This window comes from Rhamphochromis sp. 'chilingali' (assembly GCF_963969265.1).
Source record: "Rhamphochromis sp. 'chilingali' genome assembly, chromosome: 1".
Lineage (NCBI taxonomy): Eukaryota > Metazoa > Chordata > Actinopteri > Cichliformes > Cichlidae > Rhamphochromis > Rhamphochromis sp. 'chilingali'.
In genome coordinates, this window is record NC_137929.1 from 48,368,535 (window position 1) to 48,390,311 (window position 21,777).

The 21,777-nt window shown below is 39.5% G+C and overlaps 1 protein-coding gene across 2 annotated transcripts; it reads right to left on the minus strand.

The window, feature by feature from the left end:
• Nucleotides 1-9,947: 9,947 nt before the first annotated feature.
• On the minus strand, nt 9,948-21,777 carry LOC308401324 (polymeric immunoglobulin receptor-like). 2 transcript variants are annotated; one of them, XM_080889481.1, is made up of 7 exons: nt 21,312-21,331; nt 21,072-21,175; nt 13,808-13,922; nt 13,343-13,678; nt 12,550-12,867; nt 11,354-11,619; nt 9,948-10,968 (listed from the first exon to the last, which is right to left on the minus strand). In XM_080889481.1, the coding sequence occupies exons 3-7, from the start codon at nt 13,845-13,847 to the stop codon at nt 10,885-10,887; spliced, it is 1,044 nt and encodes a 347-aa protein (XP_080745607.1). In that variant the 5' UTR covers nt 13,848-13,922; nt 21,072-21,175; nt 21,312-21,331; the 3' UTR covers nt 9,948-10,884. The 2 variants fall into 2 exon arrangements, with proteins under 2 accessions (XP_080745607.1, XP_080745606.1); XM_080889480.1 differs by having other exon boundaries at nt 21,072-21,777.

Consider the following 21,777-nt stretch of genomic DNA (forward strand, 5'->3'; position numbering starts at 1 on the left):
AAAAATTAAATACTTAATGTTTGACATTTAATTTTATATTTCATATGAAAAGTTTGATCAGACATGACAGGAAGAAAGACTAAAGTGCAGAGTGGAGACAAACAGCTGGAAATACTTGTTGGAAAGGATTGTCATGCTTCAGAAAAACACACAGCACACACTCTAACAGTCCTTTATTTGCACTGAAGGAGACACGTGAAGAAACCAAATCACACAATAATGAAATGAACACATTCATAGTCAGAGTCGGTGTCAATGACAGAGGCAGGAATTTCTCTGTCCTGCATGTGGAGAAATCTGCTGTTAAATCAGAACATTAACAGGTTTCAGGTTGTATTCAAACACACATTACTGTGTATCATGTGTCAGCAGGCATGTGTTAACAGGGACTATAAGGCACTTTAGTGGCTTTAGAATAGAATAGCCTTTATTGTCATTGTACAGAGTACAACGAAATTGGAGTGCCACTCCCTTGGTGCAAGTTTCAATAATAAATATAAATGTAAAATATAAAAAGTACAAAAAAACAATCATAAGTACTCAAACAATAGTATGTACAATATATACAGGATAGCAGCATTAATATAATGACAGTATGAATAGCAAATTCAAATTCAAATTTTATTTGTCACGTACACAGTCATACACAGTACGATATGCAGTGAAATGCTTGGACAACTGCTCGTGACCTAAAGAAAACAAAAAAGGAAAAGGCTATGAATAAGATAGGAAATAAATATGAAAAATTAAAAAGGGTCAATTTTACTAGGAAGGAATAAAATATAAATTAAGGTTAAAAAGGAAATAACTGTACAACACAAATTAGAATGAAGGGTAAATTTAACTGGGAAAGAATAAGATAAAATATATAAATTAAAGTTGAAAATAAAATAACTGTACAACAAAATACACAATATAGAACTATATAAGAATGTATGAAGAAATATAAATAAATATATACACAATAACAGCAGCTGTACAAGTATTAACTGGAAATGAAGAATATAATGTCCAGTGTTGTGCAATCCACATTATGTCTTCTGCAGTGCACATATGCTTAAAGTGATTTAAGCATAATATAATGACAGTGACGGTATGGAATAGGTTCAATTGTTTTTGTGCTTATTTACTACGGTGGTAGCTCTGGGAAAGAAGCTATCCCTGAATCTGTTTGTCCTGGTTTTATGTGACCTGTACCGTCGGCCTGACGGTAATAGTTCAAACAGTTGGTTGCTGGGGTGAGAGTGGTCCTTGATGATATTGCCAGCTCTGCTGAGGTACCGAGAGTTTGCAGTGACCTCCAGGCTGGGCAGAGAGCAGCCAGTGATCTTCTGGGCTGTGTTGATGACCCTCTGCAGTACTTTCCTGTCTGCAGCTGAGCACCCTGCATACCATGTTGTTATGCCGTACGTTAGGATGCTCTCTATGGTGGCTCTGTAAAATGTCACCAGCAGCCTCTCCTCCAGGTTGTTCCTCCTGAGCACTCTCAGAAAGTGGAGACGCTGCTGGGCCTTTTTAACCACCGCCGTGGTATTTGCAGTCCAGGAGAGGTCATCAGAGATCTGAACGCCCAGAAACCTCATGGAGTGTACCCTCTCCACACAGTTCCCGTGAATGTAAAGTGGGGCCGGGTCTGCTCTGCCCTTCCTGAAGTCCAAGATAAGTTCTTTAGTTTTCGTGGTGTTCAGTTGGAGGTTGTTAACCGAACACCACTCAGTCAGTCTGTTAACCTCATCTCTGTAGTCCGACTCATCCCCCCTTGAGATGAGTCCAACCACTGTGGTGTCATCCGCGAACTTTATGATGGTGTTTGAGAGATGGGTAGGGGAGCAGTCAGGTGTGTAGAACGTAAACAGGAGGGGACTCAAAACACATCCTTGTGGAGACCCGGTGCTGAGTGTGATGGTGCTGGACCGGTGGGGGCCGAGTCTGACAGACTGTGGTCTATTTGTCAGGAAGTCCTTGATCCAGAGGCAGATGGGGGTGGAGAGTCCCAGGTGAGACAGTTTCTGGACCAGGATCTCCGGGATGATATGATTGAATGCTGAGCTGAAGTCCAGAAAGAGCATTCTCACATAGCTTCCTCGGTGCTCCAGGTGACTCAGCGCAGTGTGGAGCGCTATGGTGATAGCGTCCTCGGTGGAACGATTTGTCCTGTAGGCAAATTGGTGGGGGTCCAGAGTGGGAGGCAGACCGGCCCTGATGTGCTGACAGAGCAGTCTCTCAAAGCACTTCATCACTACAGGTGTTACGGCCCTAGCAGGGCCTCTCTCTCTCCTGAGGGTGCCTGTGTGGGCGTGTCCCACTACCTCCTGCCTGAGGTGCCACCTTTCCCTCCTGTACAGCTGACTCCCATCAGCAATTAAGGGTATTTAAGCCCAGAGCAGGGTGAGCTCTGGGCCAGAGTGCCAGTAGAGTGGTTTCCAGCTAGTGAGCTGAGTGTCTTGTGGTGTTTCCAGCTAGTGAGCTGTGTGTCTTGTGGTGTTTCCAGCTAGTGAGCTGTGTGTCTTGTGGTGTTTCCAGCTAGTGAGCTGTGTGTCTTGTGGTGTTTCCAGCTAGTGAGCTGTGTGTCTTGTGGTGTTTCCAGCTAGTGAGCTGTGTGTCTTGTGGTGTTTCCAGCTAGTGAGCTGCACTTTCCTTTTGACTTTTTGCTTTATTTGACCAACGCCTGAGTTTTGTTTGTGTTTTGTTGGTGTTTTATGGTGATAACGGCTTGTCCGTCTCTTTTAGTTGAATTACTTCAATAAAACTGTTTTATTTAACTGTTTTGCCTCCTTGACTCCTTTTTCTGACCCGGTCACTTTTGTTACTTCCCCCTCACCGCCTAGACCCCCCCCCCAGGGGAACGTAACACAGGCGTAAGTGCAACAGGCCTGTAGTCATTTGGGCTGGCCACAGCTGTCTTGGTGATGGGGATGATGGTGGAGGTTTTTAGGCAGGGCGGGACGGTGTTTGATGACAAGGAAAGGTTGAAGATTTTAGTACATTCATTTTTTTTATTTAGTACTTTAACCCTTTAAGACCTACCATAGAACCAAGTCCGCCAGAGCTTATATTATATTTTTACATGCTGTGGAGCCATTTTTGGGAGCATTTCAAGTTGCTATACATCAATACAACCATTATAGCACAAATTTTAATAATATGTATGCATTAAGTGCATAGTAATTACATAAATTGCAAAAAAGTGCAATAAACTACAAACAAATTGAAAATCGTTTTTTGATTTTTTAACATATATTTCTAGTTAGAGAAATTTAAGAGGCTTATCCCTCAAAACTGTAAATACAAAAAAGTTGCAAAAACTAGTTTCCCACCAAAGGAAATTTATTTTAAGTGTCTTCATAGTTTTATTTTTGAGATACACCAATTTTCATATACTGCAGGAAAAACGAAAAAATATATGATAGTGCAAAATAACAGCATATGCATCAAAATAAACTATTTCCAGCAGTGCAATATGAGTCCTAAGCATCCCAGAAACGACACAGAAAGTCATAAAGTCAAACATAACTTTTAAAAACACAAGTATAGGCTCATGAGGCCACGATGGTTAAAAACTACATTTCCGCAAAATGACGTCACTTCCGGTTTCGGTAAGGTCATGCGGTCATGTGATAGTTCACACTGATGGACGTAGGAAGTGTTACGAACAGCTGATCGGATCGGCAAAGCGTGTTTCTGGAATATTATATTTTTGTTGCTGCTTTTTAATGCAGTTTTTGCAAAGCTATATGTGGAAGAAAACTGTGACCTAGGACAAGCTGATGGTATAAGATGTAAGTACAACTCCTCTGGTTTCATATGCAAAAAAATTATTGCGCTAGCTTACGTGGTTGCAGAGCTACCGGGATTTAAAAATAGTTACGCAAAATGGAGCGCGTCCGCTCCGACCGGCTTTAAAGGGTTAATACATATTTATATGTTTAACACAGTCAGGTGCACGGGTTCTTTATGCTAAAAAGAGGCAGATGTGCTTCCAAGATTTAAAGTTGTTTTTTATTTAAAAAAAAACAACAAAAAACAAATAAAAAAAAAACCCCAACAAATTCAATCATACAGGGAAGAGGAGTTAAGGACTGAGGCTTACCAGCAGGTGAGAATGGTCGACACAAGGGGAAGGCGGATCCATCAAATAAATAAATAAGTAAATAAAAAATAGATCAACTCAGGCACTTTTGAACGTGGAGTAATCCTGATACATCAAGTGAGTGAAAAACCTGGAAATATTGGCCCCGTCTCAATATGCGTACTTGTGTTCTCATGTACTCGTAATACGTCATCAATCGGAGACCAAGTACTGTTCCAATTCAAAGCACGCATCAAGCTGAGAACGCAACAAAATTCCCGGATGTGTTCTCGCTCCGCCTGTTTTATGGAGGATGCATTGGTGGTGATTTTTTTGTGTTTTTGGTGCAGCTAAATATCCCAGAATACATTTTGTCCAAAACTCAAATGCGGCAATGGTGGAGGAGCGCGGCTAAACACTTTTAAATATTAAATATTACTCTTTCTGGGTCACAAAATGAACTTTATTTTCAGGCAAGAATGTATCTCTGTAAACTTTAAATATCTGCTCGATTTATCAGGATATTTCCAAAAGTGCTCTGATGATTTCGAAGACGTCTGCTTGATAGCAGACCAAGAGGTCAAGGATCACTAGAGCCCGGCGAGAAGAGCGGATTCAAACCCCCCGCGGTCTTTCATTACTCAAGTTAAACATGATATATACGTCTCTTAGATAACTTTGAAATGTTAATGTTTGGTTTATTTCAAACATTAACATTTCAAACAGTGTTTTAAACACTGATTTCCTTTCCGATACGATACCAAGTAAAATTCAGGGTGATACTGATCCATAACTGACACTCTGTACAAACACGTAATGTTTCATTGTATTTCAAAATCCAATATGTAATTGTATTATGTAATTGTAATAATAATATAATAATATAGCTTCATAATGATTACAAGACATCAGACTACTTGTTCTTATCACTTAATAATGCAGAGTTCATCATATAGAAATAAAAAAACTGAAGTTGTGCGCTACTTGAACACCTTGCCTGCCTGCAGCACTAAAGGACTCTGTGAGAGACGTCTGTCTCGCCCTAGCAGCACCTGTCCCTCTCCTCCTCTTCAGTTCACCTCAACATAAGCTCATCATTTTCTACCACAAGGTTAGTGGTGTTGCCACAACAACTCACTGTCTTGCCACATGTATCGCAAACACTTTCTTGGCTGTTTGTGGAGGTAAAATACGTCCACACGTGACTCCGTTTACACTCAGCCATTGTTGTGAGTGCGCACGCCAGGGGGCTGCGACACATGTATACAGCTGTATTTCTCATATGACTATGAAAGGCGTAAGAGGAAGTAGTTCCTTCCAATTTAGACGATCCGAATGATACAGTTTCTTTCCACTGTGTTCTGATTAATTAAAAACTACAAATTTACCCCAAAGTACTAAAATGTTGAAATTTAAATATGAGAATCAATTCTAGAATATAAATTACTGGTATCGAAAGAATCGATATTTCAATGTCGATCTGCACACCACTAATGTTAACAGTGTTTTATTTGTTCCTGAGAAAATCGGTTTGGCTGAGATTAGCTGACTCTGGATTAAACCTAACATTAAAAATATTTTCATTCAGCAGGAAACAGTTTAACCGGGAACAAAAACAGCTGTTAATACATTTACTCTTAGTTAACTATGCTAACCAAGAGTAAACAAACAATTATGTGTTCCTGGTTATGGAGGAATTGTGTAACGGGCTGAATATGGATGTTCACTTACTCCCTTCAAATGTGTTCACTAGTTCTATGACCTTTGACCCTGGCACTCTCCTCGTCTTCACACCAGACAATTTCTATCATTATGTTATCAACAAGGCCTTGAATTATACTGGACAATATCTGAAGGCCATATACAGGTTCAGTGAAGGTGGTGTTGAAGGTGTGCAGGTGGATCAGTTTGTCAGAGGAGACACTGTAGGAGGACACAATCCCTGCAGAACAGTCCACATACACTGCTACTTTGTGAGAGAGCGCTGAGGGGAGAAGAGGGATGGCTCTTGCTATGTAATCATGGTCTCCATAGTAACCAACACCATCATGACAGTAGAGACTCCAGGACTGAGAAGTCCTTACAAACCTGCTGTCATCACTGTGTGGTTTATTCTGCAGCTCACTTACTGGTTTTTCTCTTGATGTTGATAATTTATCAACATCAAGAATAATATCTGACAAAGTTGTATTTTACTCTATTGTATATAGTATTTGTATTCTATTTTATTCTATTGTTTATAGTATTTAATTTTATTCTATTCTACTGTGTACAGTATCTTATTCTTATCCTGTTCCAGGGTTTTTCTAATGTTTTGCTATGTAACTTTGCACTGTCCACTTTCTGCTGTAACAAAAGCAATTTCCTCAACTCTTTCTGGGACAGTGGCGCGGCTGCCCCTCTGTTGTTCTTCCTTGGTCTCTTGTGTTCTGGGGGCCTCTGGATGTCTGGAGTCTTGATCTCCTCCATACCTGCTTCATGCCCTGGAGGACGGGGCTGTGGCCCCCCCACACCCTCTAGCAGATCATTACATGAAGGAACCTGTTAAACACAAGCGCACTCATGCTCACAGGTGTACACATGGGTGATCACACACACAAACTAAACCCTTTTTGGCTCCTACCTCGAAGCACACTGTGCGCTGTCGATCTTACGTGCTGCACAATAATATTTAATAGTTAGTATTTACTGTTATATTCACATAGATCATCGCGATGATGTTTTGCTATATTTCTGTCTTTTTTTGCTTGTTTTCTCTTCTTTCTTTCTCAACAGGTGATCCATGTGATTGATACATGTATTTTTTGTCTGTTTGTTTTGTTGGTTTTTGTTTATTGCCCTTTGTCACTGTTCCTCTTCCCTGCTGTTTTTCTTTCCCTCTTTCTTTCCCCCAGTCAAGTCTGTCCCGTATTTAGCAAATTGAAAATAAAATAAAATAAACAATAAAAGGTGAATCCAATACGGCAAGGCTGGGATGGTCCATTTGGTAAAGTCAGTCCGTTGGGCATCTTTCTTTGCCTTTAGACAATAATTCTGATGGCAAAAGAACAACAACAACAACAATTTCCCACGTGCGGGACTAATAAAGGTTCTGTTATCCTAAAGGCACTTACTGTACTGTGATTTTACTTGCACTGACACGCCTACGCTGTCCGACTGGTTCAACAAATTTATAGTCTCACTGCTGTTGAAAAAAATGAAAAAAAAAAAAAAATGAAAAAAATGCTTAAACCCTAACTGTGATTCCTGTAGCACAATCTCTAAAACTATTCAGACTTATAGCAAAACCACTCACTGAGTTTGCAAAACTAAAAGCACAAAAACTGCTTTGCACTCAGTTTGCAATTTTGTAACACACACTTTGCAAAACTGTAGGCACAATTCACTGCACAACACTCAATTACCAAATTTCCAACACACTCCTAGCAAAAGTATACACATGTATGGCTATCATTAACACTAATTTGCCAACTGTCTGGCACACTTTCACATGTGAAAACTTTTTTAGATAATTCGTTCACTTTGCAATCAGCCTAAGCACTATAATACAGGTAAGCTGTGTGTGCGGAGTACAATGGAGGGAGCAGAAAGAGTGAGAAGTAGAGGAGGCCGAGGAAGAGGACGTGGAGGTGAAAAAGTAGGATGAAGAGGACGACAAGGACAAGGAGGAGCAAGAGGAAGACGAGGAGGGGGGAGAGGAGGACGAGGAGGGGGGAGAGGAAGGGTAAGAAGAGTAAGAAATAGAATTGCTGATGACATCAGAGCTACAATAGTGGACCATGTAATCAACCGTGGAATGACCCTGAGGGAAGCTGGCCAACGGGTCCAGCCTAACTCGAGCCGCTACACTGTAGCAAGCATCATAAGGACATCTTGAAATGAGAATCGGTGAGTACAGTCACTTCGCACAAAGATTTGTAGCACTGCCATATGCCAATGAGAAACACACCAATACCATTGATGTAAAAATACTGAAATTGTTACTTTACAGAATTGCTAGATGACCAGATGCTGGGGGCAGAGGAAGCATGTTCACTGCAGACCAAGTAACCCATATAGTCATTATGGCGATTGCAAATAATCCTATACTTGGAAATAAACACTTGTGTTTGTTTTGATGTGTTTGAATAAACACCAGTACTTGAAGTTTGGATCCCTCTATGCTTATGGATCTATGACAGAAGTATGAGCTCAAACTGACATAGCCTACCTTGTGCACAGAGAACGCAAAAGCCAGATGTGTTTTGTATTCATACCATCAGTGTGCAGTTGGCGCATTGTGTGCTTAGTAGATGATGGCTTGTGTGTAGGGGAGACCGGGGATAGTTGTAACATTTTTGACATTTCTGTCTGTAAATTGAAGCTCTTTTAAGGTAGTGGATTCAAAATGTAATGCAAAGTATTTACATGTCTCGGCTATTAAATAGTGCAGCTATTTTCTCTGCAGCACAATTACCCATTGCATGGTATGGTCTCAAACACAAAGAGTGAAATGTTACAATTAACCCCATAGTCTGGGTTAGTTGTAACATATCCTGGGGTGAAATGTAACACAATGAAATAAGGGTACTAACAAAACATTAACATGTAATCTTTGTTTATTCAACACATGAATGCACTTAGAGCCATTTATGTAGTTATGTGTGTGTGTGACAGAATGCAGAAATCTAGCTTTTGAACATATTCCAACCCCCCAAAAAAGACAAATTATGGAATTTTCTGCAACTGAATATTTCATTAATTTTGGTTGGTCTTCCTTGAGTTTGGCCTCATTGGCTCAGTGGGCATTATAACTTACAACTCTTGCACCAATTTTGAACATAACAATGAAGCTGAAAAAATGTAGTTGTTCACCAGCATCGCAATTCCATTACTTTTTATCCTGGCTTACCTTGGTGTGGTTTGCAAAGTGCTTCAGAAAGATGAGGAAATCTGTTTCTTGCACCCATCCTGATTTATTTCCACTACCAGTACTTCCTACTGGTCCATCTCTGACACAGAGGTCTGCATAATGTATGTGTGGGAACACAAACAGTGGAGGAATTGTGTTGCCAATGGCATTAACCGCATATACAAATGCGACCAGTGAACCTCTCTCTGCTGATGTCGTTGCCCCAACTTGTTTAATATAAGTTAAAGTAATAGTGTGGTAAGTTGTAACATCTGCATTATTGTTAATACTAACCCAGACTGTTGCTGTTACAACTGACCCAGACTCCTATAGCCATGAACTAGCTAACATTACAGCCAACGGCTAAAACATTAGCACTAAAGACTTACACAGAATATATCCCCATAGACATACAAATAACACAATTTAAGTTTGATGAGTTTAACTGCAAAGCAGATAATGCTATTAGAAATTGAAATAAAGTAGAAAAACGTACTTTTTGGCATACAAATTACTTTTTTTCGTGTTAAATTGTTTGTGTTTGACAAAATGTGCTGATTTTTCACATGTGATAGCACAACTGAGTTGGGCATGCACAGGATTAATCACATCATTTGAAACTTAGCCCTGATTGGAGAAATTGGAAGTGTTACAACTGACCCACGTTACAACTATCCCCGGTCTCCCCTACTGTTTGATACGGAAACACCATTTTTACGAAGGTGTGAAGAGTTAATCTAGCTGTGTTTGCTTTTGCAAGTGAACTACAATGTTTTGATGATTGGGTGACAGGTTTTCTTATTTGTGTGAAGAGTTTTGCAAAATTAGCCAATAGTTACAGAAAATGTGCTTAAGCAATCAGAAAAAACTGTAACAGACGATTTAATCAAAAGAAGCAGCGCCCTCTGGCGTACACACATTCAGCTATAATATAATATTATATTATATTATATTATAATTCAGCGGTAATTACAGTGTTTGTGATAAGCATTCAGAGGTTTTGGAGTGAGTCTGCCTTGATGTGCAACTGAGTTCCTCTTACAGAGAATAGATGTGCTGATGCTGAGTGACTGCTGTACTTGAGCCTGTTGAAACCATCATGCACCTGCTCCCATACACTGCACATCTAAACAAGTAAGTGTTTATTTGTTTATTCTGGTTTTCTTTGTTATGGATTTTAAGCAAACTGTGAATTGTCTCACCCACAACCTCCTCCAACAACCAAGTTTTTTTTCCGCAACTGCTGAAGCCACAACACTTTGGTCCTCCCGTATCGGTCTGCTGCTTCAGACCAACCAAAGCCTTCTTCTTTAGTTTGACAACCTCCCTCACCACCACAATAAAGAACAGGACAAAGCTCCTCTGAGGGTGATGGTGAGGATGAGGAGAGGTAAAGTTTCTTAAGCTTTAATCAGGCTCAACTTCCTTTTTTTGGCCAGCTTGTGAACCATTTTATTGCATGTTAGAAAAAAGCTTTTGGTTTTCTGTTTCTGTCAATAAAACAAATTTCTACTGATCTCTTCTTCAAATGTTTATAATGCAGCGTAATAAGCATGTTCTCAGTGTTACAAAGCTAAGATTGCATATTGAAGCTTTTTTGCTACCATGCTAAATATATGTGAAATGCTAAATAGGTCAATAAAAATGGAAAACATAATGGACTTTTCCTGATCTCCAGTAATTAAAAATCTTAGTACACTTACAGACTTTGCATCATTTTTAACTGTGGTACATGAATGTTTCATTCAGTCAGATTTATGGATAAAGAAAGAAGTCAAGAATACATAGAAAGAAAGTAACTGGAAAAAATAAGCTCAGTTCATATATATTTATATGTGTGTGAAACAAATTATATAAGATCTTAAACTTGCCCAAAGAGGAAAAAAAAAGCATCAGAACATTAGCATTTTCAGACTTGTGCTTTTTACAAAGCAGAGTAGACGTGATCCTGGTCCTTACTGCCTTTATGTTGGGAGGGTGGACCCCAGTTCTCATATGTGCCAGAAAACTGAAAATAAAACATCAACGACATAAAAGCTGAGGTTTCAAAAACATTATGCATTATCAGTTTCATGCTATTAAAAATGAGAAGTACAGCAGTTTTGCTTCAGAGCAAAATACTGACAGGACTAAATGTGATTTCACATATTTAGATATGGTGAACTGATGCTTGTCTGGGAAGTAAAAGACATGCAAATACAGAAGAACCAACCTAATAACAATAACAATAAGAAGTACTAGAACAAAAAGAGAACATGTTTCTGTAAATTGGTCTGTTATTAATTAAAAAAAATATTCATTTTTCACTACACTTCATTAAGAACATTACAGTGATTAAACAGTGGTCACTGAAACCTGTATAAACAGAAAGTAAACAAGTGACAGAAACTCACCTCCATGTTTTTGTTGCCTGCATTTTCTCTGATGTTCAGTGCAGTGTTCCTCCTTGTTCTATAAATGTAGAGGAGCAGGATGAAAACAGCCATCAGTAAAACACCAATCAGAGAGACACACACAACCAGACCCAAAGAGGAGTGAGGACAATCTGATGAAGACGTAGAAATCTTTGGAGTGAAACTCTGACTCTGTGCTGTTGTTGTTGTTGGTGTTTGTGTTGTTTTAGTTGTTGCTTGTGGTGTCGAAGTATGTGGATTTGAACCTGTGAACAATACACAAATTTAAAAAAAGAGTAGTGATACTTGAAAATAAAAACATTTGCCAAATACAAAATGCATCATTAACATTATAATGAAATCTTTAAAGCAGATTAGAAAGTCATGGTCAGCCTCTCACTCAATCTCAGTGTCAATCCACATCACCTGATATACTCAGACTCTTCAAAACATTAATTTGGAAACTTTTAGTGCAGACTGAAAAAGTGAGGTTGGTGTGACACATGGTTGTTTGGCACATGATTATATTGTTTTCCATAAAAAAATATTACATTCTGCAGTGTCTTGTACATTAACTGTAAAATTAGCAATCAACCGTAGCTTGACTATCACAAATAAAATTCTGTTCAGAATATAACACCATCATGCTTTTACACTAGAACTGATAACGGTCTGATTTTTTGAAATTCAGTTTGATTCATAATTTTCTCAAGCCACATTTGAGACACAGGTTTTGTCTGTCATTTGAACACAATGTCATCACCAACACAACTTGACTGTAACACTTTAATACATTTGGCCTCAGCTAGTGGCTATGCTTTTATATGTATGTGAACAGACATTTTTGAAGAAACAGAGAAAATTTATAAGAACAACTACCTCCAACAAAAGATTTAACATAGAGATTGTTTTGCACTTTTGCCAAATGTTCATACATTCATACAATTATGAGTCACAAATCTTCTGCTCAGGTTTTACTGCAGGATACAGGCATCTCATTAGAACTTAAATAAATTAAGGTGTTATTCAAAATAACAAAAGAAAAGATAATAAAAAAAGACACTGAAAAGAGACAACAGCCCCGACCGTGGCAGTGAGTAACAGGAGTCCTCAGTTTTTATGTTATTTTATCCTACTGAATGACAAAGCATGCTATTTTTTTTTTTAAATCACATATTTCTTACCATCCTACTTACCAATGACAACAAGACTGGTACTGTAGTATGAATCTGGAGACAGAGGGTTTCCATAACCACACCTGTACCCTCCTGTATCTGACTTGGTCAGCTGTGTGATGGTCGCATGCAGTCCAAACGCAGATCCTGCTGTGTATTCAATGCTGTATCTGCCACTCACAGATTTATCATTGCTTGTGTCAATGAGGATCTCCCCTTCATTCTTACACTCATTCTTACAAAAGAACTTTCTCTGCCCATACACAGTATAGGCACATCCCAATGTGACTGCTTCTCCCTCAGTTTCTGTGCGAGTAAAACCAGAGGTTTTATCCAGATCTGTGAAGCAGAAGAACATGAATTAGTCTGTACTTCCTGTAAGCTGTTGTGTCGCATTTCCTGTAGCATGTAAGCATGATTGATGATATTCTGATTTTTATATAAAATCAGTGAAAATCTCAGAAAACACTCACCTGACCCTGGGCAGGATCAGTGACTACTCTACAATAATATTAGCATATTTAAAGAAGCCATTCAAAATGTTACATTCACATAATGACGATTTGGAAGTACAGAGGGCTGACCTTTCATCTGCTATATTTAAATTTTCCCATAATATCAAATGTTTAGCCACTGTTCAATTTTGGCAAACAGAGCAAACTTCTTACTTCTATTATTCTTGATCAGAGATGTTAACTTGGGAGGGTTTTGCTGTTAAAACCAAGACACATCTGATAATGTGATGCTTGTAGGTGCAAGTACTTAGGCTAAAACACATGGACAGAAACACACACATACTTTAGTATAAACTCACCATTTGAAACTCTGACCACAAAGTCTGAGTATGAATCCGGAGCAGAAGATTTTCCCAAACCACACCTGTACATTCCTGCGTCAGACTTGATCATGTGTGTGAAGGCCACAGACACAATTCCTTTTCCTGAAGATCCATCTTTATAATTAATGCTGTATCTCCCACTCTGAGCTGTGCTTCCATTTGTTTTAATGAGGATATTTTCTGCTCGCTCACATTTTTCCTTACAGAAGAACTTTGTGCTTCCAGGTAAAGTCAAGTGGCAGTTAAGTGTAGCATTTCCTCCTTCAGCTGCAGAATAGATGTTGAGCCTTGCCTTGACGAGCACAGCTGGATCTGTCAGATAAGAATAATAATAGTAAGATGAATATCAAATGCGAATATGTGCATTTTATAAAGTTCCCATAAAAAATAAAAATGAATAAAGAGCAGCACGAAAGAGACAATGAGGTAATCAGTCCTCACCTGACAAGAAAACAAAGAAGAGAAAATGGAGGATTTTCATTTTGGTTTTGATCCTGATGCAGAAAAGTTGTTAAACTTCAGAAGAACGGCGCCTGACACTTCACTCCGTCTGTGTCTGTCAGATTATAAGACAACTGTTTAGTCGCTTGTTCCCTTTTTTTCACTTCCTTATATTTGTTCAGTTACACACAAAACATGCTAATGAGGATAGTGATGCGATGATACAGTGTACATGTGTACAAACATCAACATCATTAATCTACCTGTACGCAGTTTGTTCATCATGAAACATCTTTGATGCTGTGATTGTGAATGAACTAATTTCAGATTAAATTTGACTTTGTGACCTTAAAATACTGCTGATGCAGCTTTATGATGAAAGGGGAACAAAAAGCAGATAAAAAAATCTTTCATGCTTCTGGTAAATTAATTTTATTTGAGAGCTTTCCAGAGTTTCACTATAACTTATAAAACTCCTCGTTTCATTTTGGGGGTTTTTGTTTGTTTATTTGTAACTGAAGTTATTCGTACTGAGTCCTAATCAATCCAAGGTTACAAATATCAGTGCAATATCACAGTTAGATTAGGAATATGCAGGGGCCATAAAACAACTTCCTAATCCTTGTTCAATCTGAGGAACTTGTTTACTTTGTAACTAAAGGAGTTTCTGAATTTTGAATAATGCGTCTTGTTGAATATGGAGTTAAGGAGGCGCTTCACAATTGACTTTGACACAGCTGTTCTCTGTCTGACTGTCAGAATGACCCAAAGTACAACTTCCCCCATAACCTTTAATTTCTGAAAAATCCAGAGAGAGTGAAGAAACAGAAGGTCTCTGTCCAAATAATGGGACACAAGCTGAACTCATAGCACAGCTGAAAGTGTCCAAGCAGCCATTTGTATCGACAGGAGTGACATTCAAAATCTTTGAAACACTAAAAGCAAGTAGCTTTATTAAGTGTGGTTTCAGCTTTACTGAGTCATTGGACAGTAGTTCTCTGCAAGTGATCTGTGAGATAAGCATATCATTTTGAGGAAGTCAGTTTATTTAAAGAACATTTTATGCTACCACAAAGATACTGCACTTTTATGCACAACTAAACTACCCAAAATATCCACTCAGCTATTAGACTGCTGTATGTGACAAGTTTACTCTTTGTAACATCAAAACAACACTTAAAGAAAATGGATACATATGAATTACATGTCATGCCATTGCACATGTGTCGCGAAATCAATCAATGTAAAGCAGTGTCACAAACCACGGAGGCCCCAGAAAAGTGCAATCAAACGATGAGTTTATTAACAGCCCGGAGAAAACATCAACATATGTCTTCTGACCAAAATACATGTTGTGGATACTTATAAAGCAGTGGGGTACACGCCCCCCCATGGCGTCAATGACAGATTAAAATAGGTTCCAGACATTAGTCACAGTTAATCGTACATCTTTAATAGCTATAAGCAGACATAGAACTTCTCTTTTCTATAACACCTTCCATACAAGGTAATAAACTTCAAGCCCTCAGGGTCTCTGAGGCTAATTATTGACTCTGATCGTCTGTTACCATCCATCCATCCATCCATCCATCCATTCGCTTCCGCTTATCCTTTTCAGGGTCGCGGGGGGGCGCTGGAGCCTATCCCAGCTGTCATAGGGCGAAAGGCGGGGTACACCCTGGACAGGTCGCCAGTCTGTCGCAGGGCTAACACATAGGGACAGACACTCGCATTCACTCGCACATTCACACCTAGTGACAATTTGGATTAATCAATTAACCTATCCCCACAAGCTGCATGTCTTTGGACGGTGGGAGGAAGCCGGAGTACCCGGAGAGAACCCACACAAACACGGGGAGAACATGCAAACTCCACACAGAAAGACCCTGGCCTGATGGTGGAATTGAACTCAGGACCTTCTTGCTGTGCAGCAACAGTGCTAACCACCGTGCCACCGTGCTGCCCTGTCTGTTACCAAGTAGAATAAAATATAGTAAGACACCTGAGTAAGACAAATGAGTTAAGGCCTCAGGCCGGACACATTCCTAGATTATATGTATTATATGTACTGTAAGCATGCATTGCAGTTATCCTTCTATGTTCTAGTTTCCCTCAGCATGTATCACCTGGATAGTCACGCCAGTGAAGCTTAAGACCCTTAATGAACCAAACATCAACTCAAACTAAGCGCAGACATGCAATGTGTATAAAATACTTCTAACCGTACTTGTAATAAAAGTTAACATAATGGAAGGATCCTCAAATGGACATCTTCAATAAATAACTGTAATGCAGTATCAATACTGTCAGAAATATTATTACATGAAATAATGCTGTAAAGAATGTTATTAATGCAGGTATAATGATTCAGATTATATGGCAGCAATAAAATAATTTCTGTATCTCCACATTCCCTCTTTAGACATTCCAAAAAAGGAATGTCACCACACCTCGTGTTGTATCACTCCTCAGCCCACTCTATGGCATCTAAGTTCCTCAGGTAGATTGAATCCACCCGTCCAGAGTCCGCAACCCTAGCCATCGTTTTACCAAGAATCCTTTGACACAGGGAATGACACAACAACCACAGGTGACCAGTATCCCTAAAAGTGTAGCGAATGAAACCGTTGCTGACATAGCCAAACCTTTCCACCGTCCAAACACGGATACCACCCAGGACTCCACTGGGTTTCCGATACCTGAGTGCTCATGCATCGTTTTAGACAAATTTTCCGGCCCTCCAGAGCTCGGGTTACTGAGCCATCTGGGGCAGTATTGTTGGGGATAAAGGTGCAGAATATGTCTCCGAACATAGCACAGACGCCCCCTTTTCTCCGCCAACAACATGTCAAGGGCCATTCGATTCTGCACTCCCATCAGCGAAGTCGGATTATTCTGCAAACCCTTCCATGGCGTCCCTGGTAAGGCTAGAGAGTCTCAGCCAGTTGTAATGAACGTAGTTAATGCGGTCATCATTCTTATTAGGCGTTATCCAAAGGAATATACTTTCCAACCCTGAAGCTACTGGGTCTGCCAGCTTATACTCGTTTGTAACTCCCCTGGGCACTCCTATGGAGTCTATCCTAGTCAGAGAGTTTAGCCGGGGGTCATATGCATGTATACCATGGGTCCCTCTTTTTGCCAAAATGTGTCTCTTATGTCTGGCTGCTAAGGTACGTGTGTTGTGTTGCTGAATAGTCTTTACCTGATTTCCAATCAGTATGAGTGGAGCGCCAGTCGCACCATCGCACATGTCCCTACGCTTCCCATTGGGACACGAACCAAAAGGGTGCTTTGCCCACAATAATAATACAACCCACTTCTTGCCCATGTTCCAATTAATGTGCTCGGGTCACTCACATTATTCGTGGTTCTTCCCGTGGGTGTGACGGCACACCAAGTAGGGTCGATTTCTCCCACCTGGTACTTTACATTATCTGTAGAAAACCTGAAACATGTATAGTTATCTTGTTTTGGCATAAATGAACTCGCATTCTCCGCTTGCCCTATCATGTTTGGTGCCGAGATTATTAGTTTATCAGTTAGATTTGTCATTGAGTTTTTAAGTGTGACTCAGGCTTTGGGGTAAACTAAGTGTACCCTAATTACCCCAAACAAATCTGTTCCTGACATGTCCACCCTGATTACCAGATAGAATACGCCTCCCGGGCTCTCTGCTTTGGGCAGTATGTTCCATGGACCTAAGAAGATAGTGACAGGGTTATGAAAAACAGAATAAATCCTTTGAATTACTATTCCTTGCAGGCCTTCCGGCACATTTGGCTGCCATCCTACTCCTGTCCAACCTACCTCATTTTCCCAGGAGCACCACTGACCTGCTGTGTATGTATGGATGTGTTTGCCCCAGGAGGGGCTCCAATAAGCATAACATCATTCAACTCCTCACACTATCTATATGGACACCCTTTGGTCTTCCTTCTTAAAGATGGGAGCTACGACCGCAGATCTCCACACTATGTTGCAGAAAGGTGCCAACCAATACAACAACATCCAGATTCAACACAACAAAGTAATAATCAGTGTTGGGAAGGTTACTTTTAAAATGTATTCCATTACAGAATACAGAATACATGCCCGAAAATGTATTCTGTAACGTATTCCGTTACGTTACTCAATGACAGTAACGTATTCTGAATACTTTGGATTACTTAATATATTATCGTGCTTTTTACAACAATGTGAATGTACTATTGCTGTGTGATTTATTACTGTTACTGAAGGTCCGCGACTCCGAACTGTAGTAAAGGGACCTCTGACTAATACGGCGGGGTCCCTGTTGGCTTGTAGCCGAAAAATAGCTTTACTTTGTTGTGTGGGTCAACTTTTCTTGCGACAGACAGAGAGAGGCGTTGAAAGACTGCTCCAACGGAACTTATTGTTTTCGGAGGAAAACACGAACACGGTGTACAGTCGAGTCTTAATAGCTTACTTACAACTGGGCTCGTCAGGCACTCTTCTTGGCTGCAGTGGTTATTATTACATTTACATGCTTCCAGCTCCCGTTTTTCCTCGATGACAACTCGTACCTTTCCACTCCCCTTTTTCTCCCTCCTCGCGCTCACAGACCCATAACGTGTATGGCAGTCCATTCTCCCTGCAACACGGACTACACTGCCCATGATGCTACATTCTTTAGAGCTATGCTTGTAGCATTCTGCCTGTTAGCTTAGCACAACAACAACAACAACGAAAAGGCGCTCTTTCACCCAGGAAACACACAGTCGCAGAGAGAGAGAGCGTCGCCCTGTAACCATGGTAACCGTAACGCTGCCGCCTGGAACAACAGATCGTAGCTGTCAAACAAAACCCAAACAGTCCTGACCCGCGACAAAATGAAACAGGAAAGTACCGCAGTGTAATCCATTTATTTCAACAAAGTAACTGTATTCTGAATACCACCTTTTTAAACGGTAACTGTAACGGAATACAGTTACTCATATTTTGTATTCTAAATATGTAACGGCGGTACATGTATTCCGTTACTCCCCAACACTGGTAATAATACATCAATTAATTAATCATCAGAGTACCTGATTTCGTGTTTTAGTAGACATAATCACTGCTGCAGATACTGACTCTGGATTTAAGGAAGGAAATGTGAGAAATAACTGACAATGATTCAGACTCTGAATATCCTGACAGCTGCACCTGATCAGAACCTGTTTGTTTAAACATCACGGATCATCGGGCAGTCTATCACTGATTAATGATGATGATGGTGATGACGTCAAAATAATTTGTTTTAAAATGAAACAAACTGTTCACCTCAAGTTCATGTCCTCAGTTTCATTTTTGAGGATTTAAAATTCAAATTCCAAATGTACCTTCTAAAACTAAATAGCTGATGGAACTCTCTACCCCCTGATATAAGAAACATTGCTTTTCTCTCCCAGTTTAAATCTTAACTCAAAACCCATCTGTTCATATTTCCATATTCACTGTGAACCCACTGTTTGTTTATTTTATGTTGTGCTTTTTATTTATTTTTATTGTTCTTTATTTTGTCATTGTCCTATTATGCATTTTATTCTATTGTTAAGTGTCTTTAGGTGTCTTGAAAGGTGCTTCTAAATAAAATGTATTATTAAAATTATTAATTATGTTGCTGTATCATCGCCACCACCACTATCATCATCATCATCACCATCTTCATCATACACATCACATGAACTGGAGATTTCCAACTGCTGTGTTTGTCTTCATTTCAAAAGAGTATCTCCTCTTGGCAGGGCCACAAAACAACAACAACATTGAATACTACTCAAACCGGAAACAACCAGTGCAAACACATGAACAGTGTGTCACATACCCCAGACCTTGACATAATTTAAAATTAATAAACTCGAGTTTTCAAGTTTAGAGTAAAATACAAATAATTATAAGCTTAGAATAAATTGTGAGTAAAAAAAGATAATTAGATTATTTCCAGAAATTCAGAAGCTTGATAACACATCCAAAGCTTTCAAATTACATGAAAACATTTCCCATTGCTTCTTATAACAAAATTTAACACCACATTGATTTAATATAGCTGAACTGATGACACTGAAAACATTCTGCAGTTTTTTTTTCACTTGCAGTAGAGAAGAGAAGCAAACTTGTCTTTCTGACACTCAGTGAGATATCTTTAAACTGACACATTGGAATGAACCATGTACATCTACAGGTCGGACAGTTTGGTCGATCTGCTGTGTGCAGCAGGCAGTAACAGCACTTGGTGCCTGCTTACTAGTGATGGGCAAAGTGAGGCTTCGTGAAACACTGAAGCATTTGTGCAGGAATTATATTGAAGTGTCAAAACAATCTGAAACCATCTCCACAGTGACACCTGCTGGCCTCTGGCTATGAATACATCTTGATGACACTTTTCTGTGATACAATGACAAAGACAAGTCCTGCACAACTCCAAACAAAACTACTTTTTATACCAGACTGTCAGTAATCATGATCATCGCATGATTTGGGGAAATTCGCACACAAACAAGAAAAGAAAAACACTGAGACTGTTAAAGACAACAAGCTGTGACTGTAATGATCAGTGTGCCAAAACAAAATTTGCCCCCTGTTCAAATTTGTGTTGCTCACAATAAATCACTTTATGAAAAAATAAATAAATAAAGAGAAAAGACCGCTGTGTTTACTGTAATAACCACACAGGGTTGCAGCTGATTTTGGGCTCAGTCAGATTCGTTTTTTTTACTCCCAGCCTCAAAATTTGGATGTGTTTGGCTGACTTTAACTTTTCATCAGGTTTGTTCTACACACTGTCAAACTAAGCTAGAAGCTGGCACAGCAAAAGGTTTTATTTTTTTTATTAATTTTAAATATATCTATATATAAACAAAAAACAATTTGATCAAATGTAATCTTTATAAAAAGTTCAAGCTTCTTGTTTTAATTCTGACCAATGATAACATTTAAATCATCCTCTGCTGAGCGACCTTTGAACTATGAATGGACTTTCTTTAACTTTCCACTGCTGTGGAGTTTGTATCCTGTAACACTGACATGATGTTTTACTGAGTCTGGAGTTTGGGTCATAGTGAACCTGCTGCCTGTTGTTTATGAGATATTCACACCTGAAGCATCAGTGACAATAAAAAAAGGGAAAAGAAAAAACTCATCACAACCTGGATGAACATTTCTTTTGACAGTATAACTGTCCGAAAGTCTCCTTATATTTCAGTCGCATAGTTATAACTGCACTGGTAATGTCTGCCGATAAGTTCCACTTTGTTCTTACTGTTTGCTGCGGTGATGACGTCACATTCTTTTACGACGGTCCTGCCGGGGAGCACTAGGCATGTTTTAGTGCAGGGGAATAGCGATCTCCAGCCGTGTGCGTTCCTGCGCAAATGTGAGTCAAAATCCCTCCAGTTCTACGGGTCCATTTCCACTTATAGCACGGGTTGTACTTGTTGACGATAATTACAGGGGTTTAGGCCAGGAGATTTATCGAGATTGGTAGAAACATGTGACTTACCACCGTAGCCTTTGTTGCGGGTTGGATCTGTGCACCGCAGTTGGGTTATTTAGCCACTAGAGGGCACTGAAGACCATGTAATTGTCGACTTTTCCTAATTTTGGGGCATTAGCTTTTCTGTTGCCTGAGATATGCAGGTATTCTTGTTTCCTGCCTGTTCAAATGGGATTGTGGGACTTTCTTATGTCAGAGCATTCACCTCTGAGCATTATCTGTGTTACAGTTCATTATATTGGTGTGATGTTGGGAAGTGATGATTGTTATATTTACATGTGATAATTGTTTCTCCTTGTTTCTTGTTATTCAGAACCACACGTCTGCCCACACTTGTTAAGTATGCCTACTGCTGTACTGTTGAGCTGCTGTTAACTTCCATTAAAGTATATCCGGACATCACTCTCTGTGCCCCACTCTCTGACTGGAGTTTAAGTCCTGAGGGAGCTATCATCCCAGCATCACAGAGATA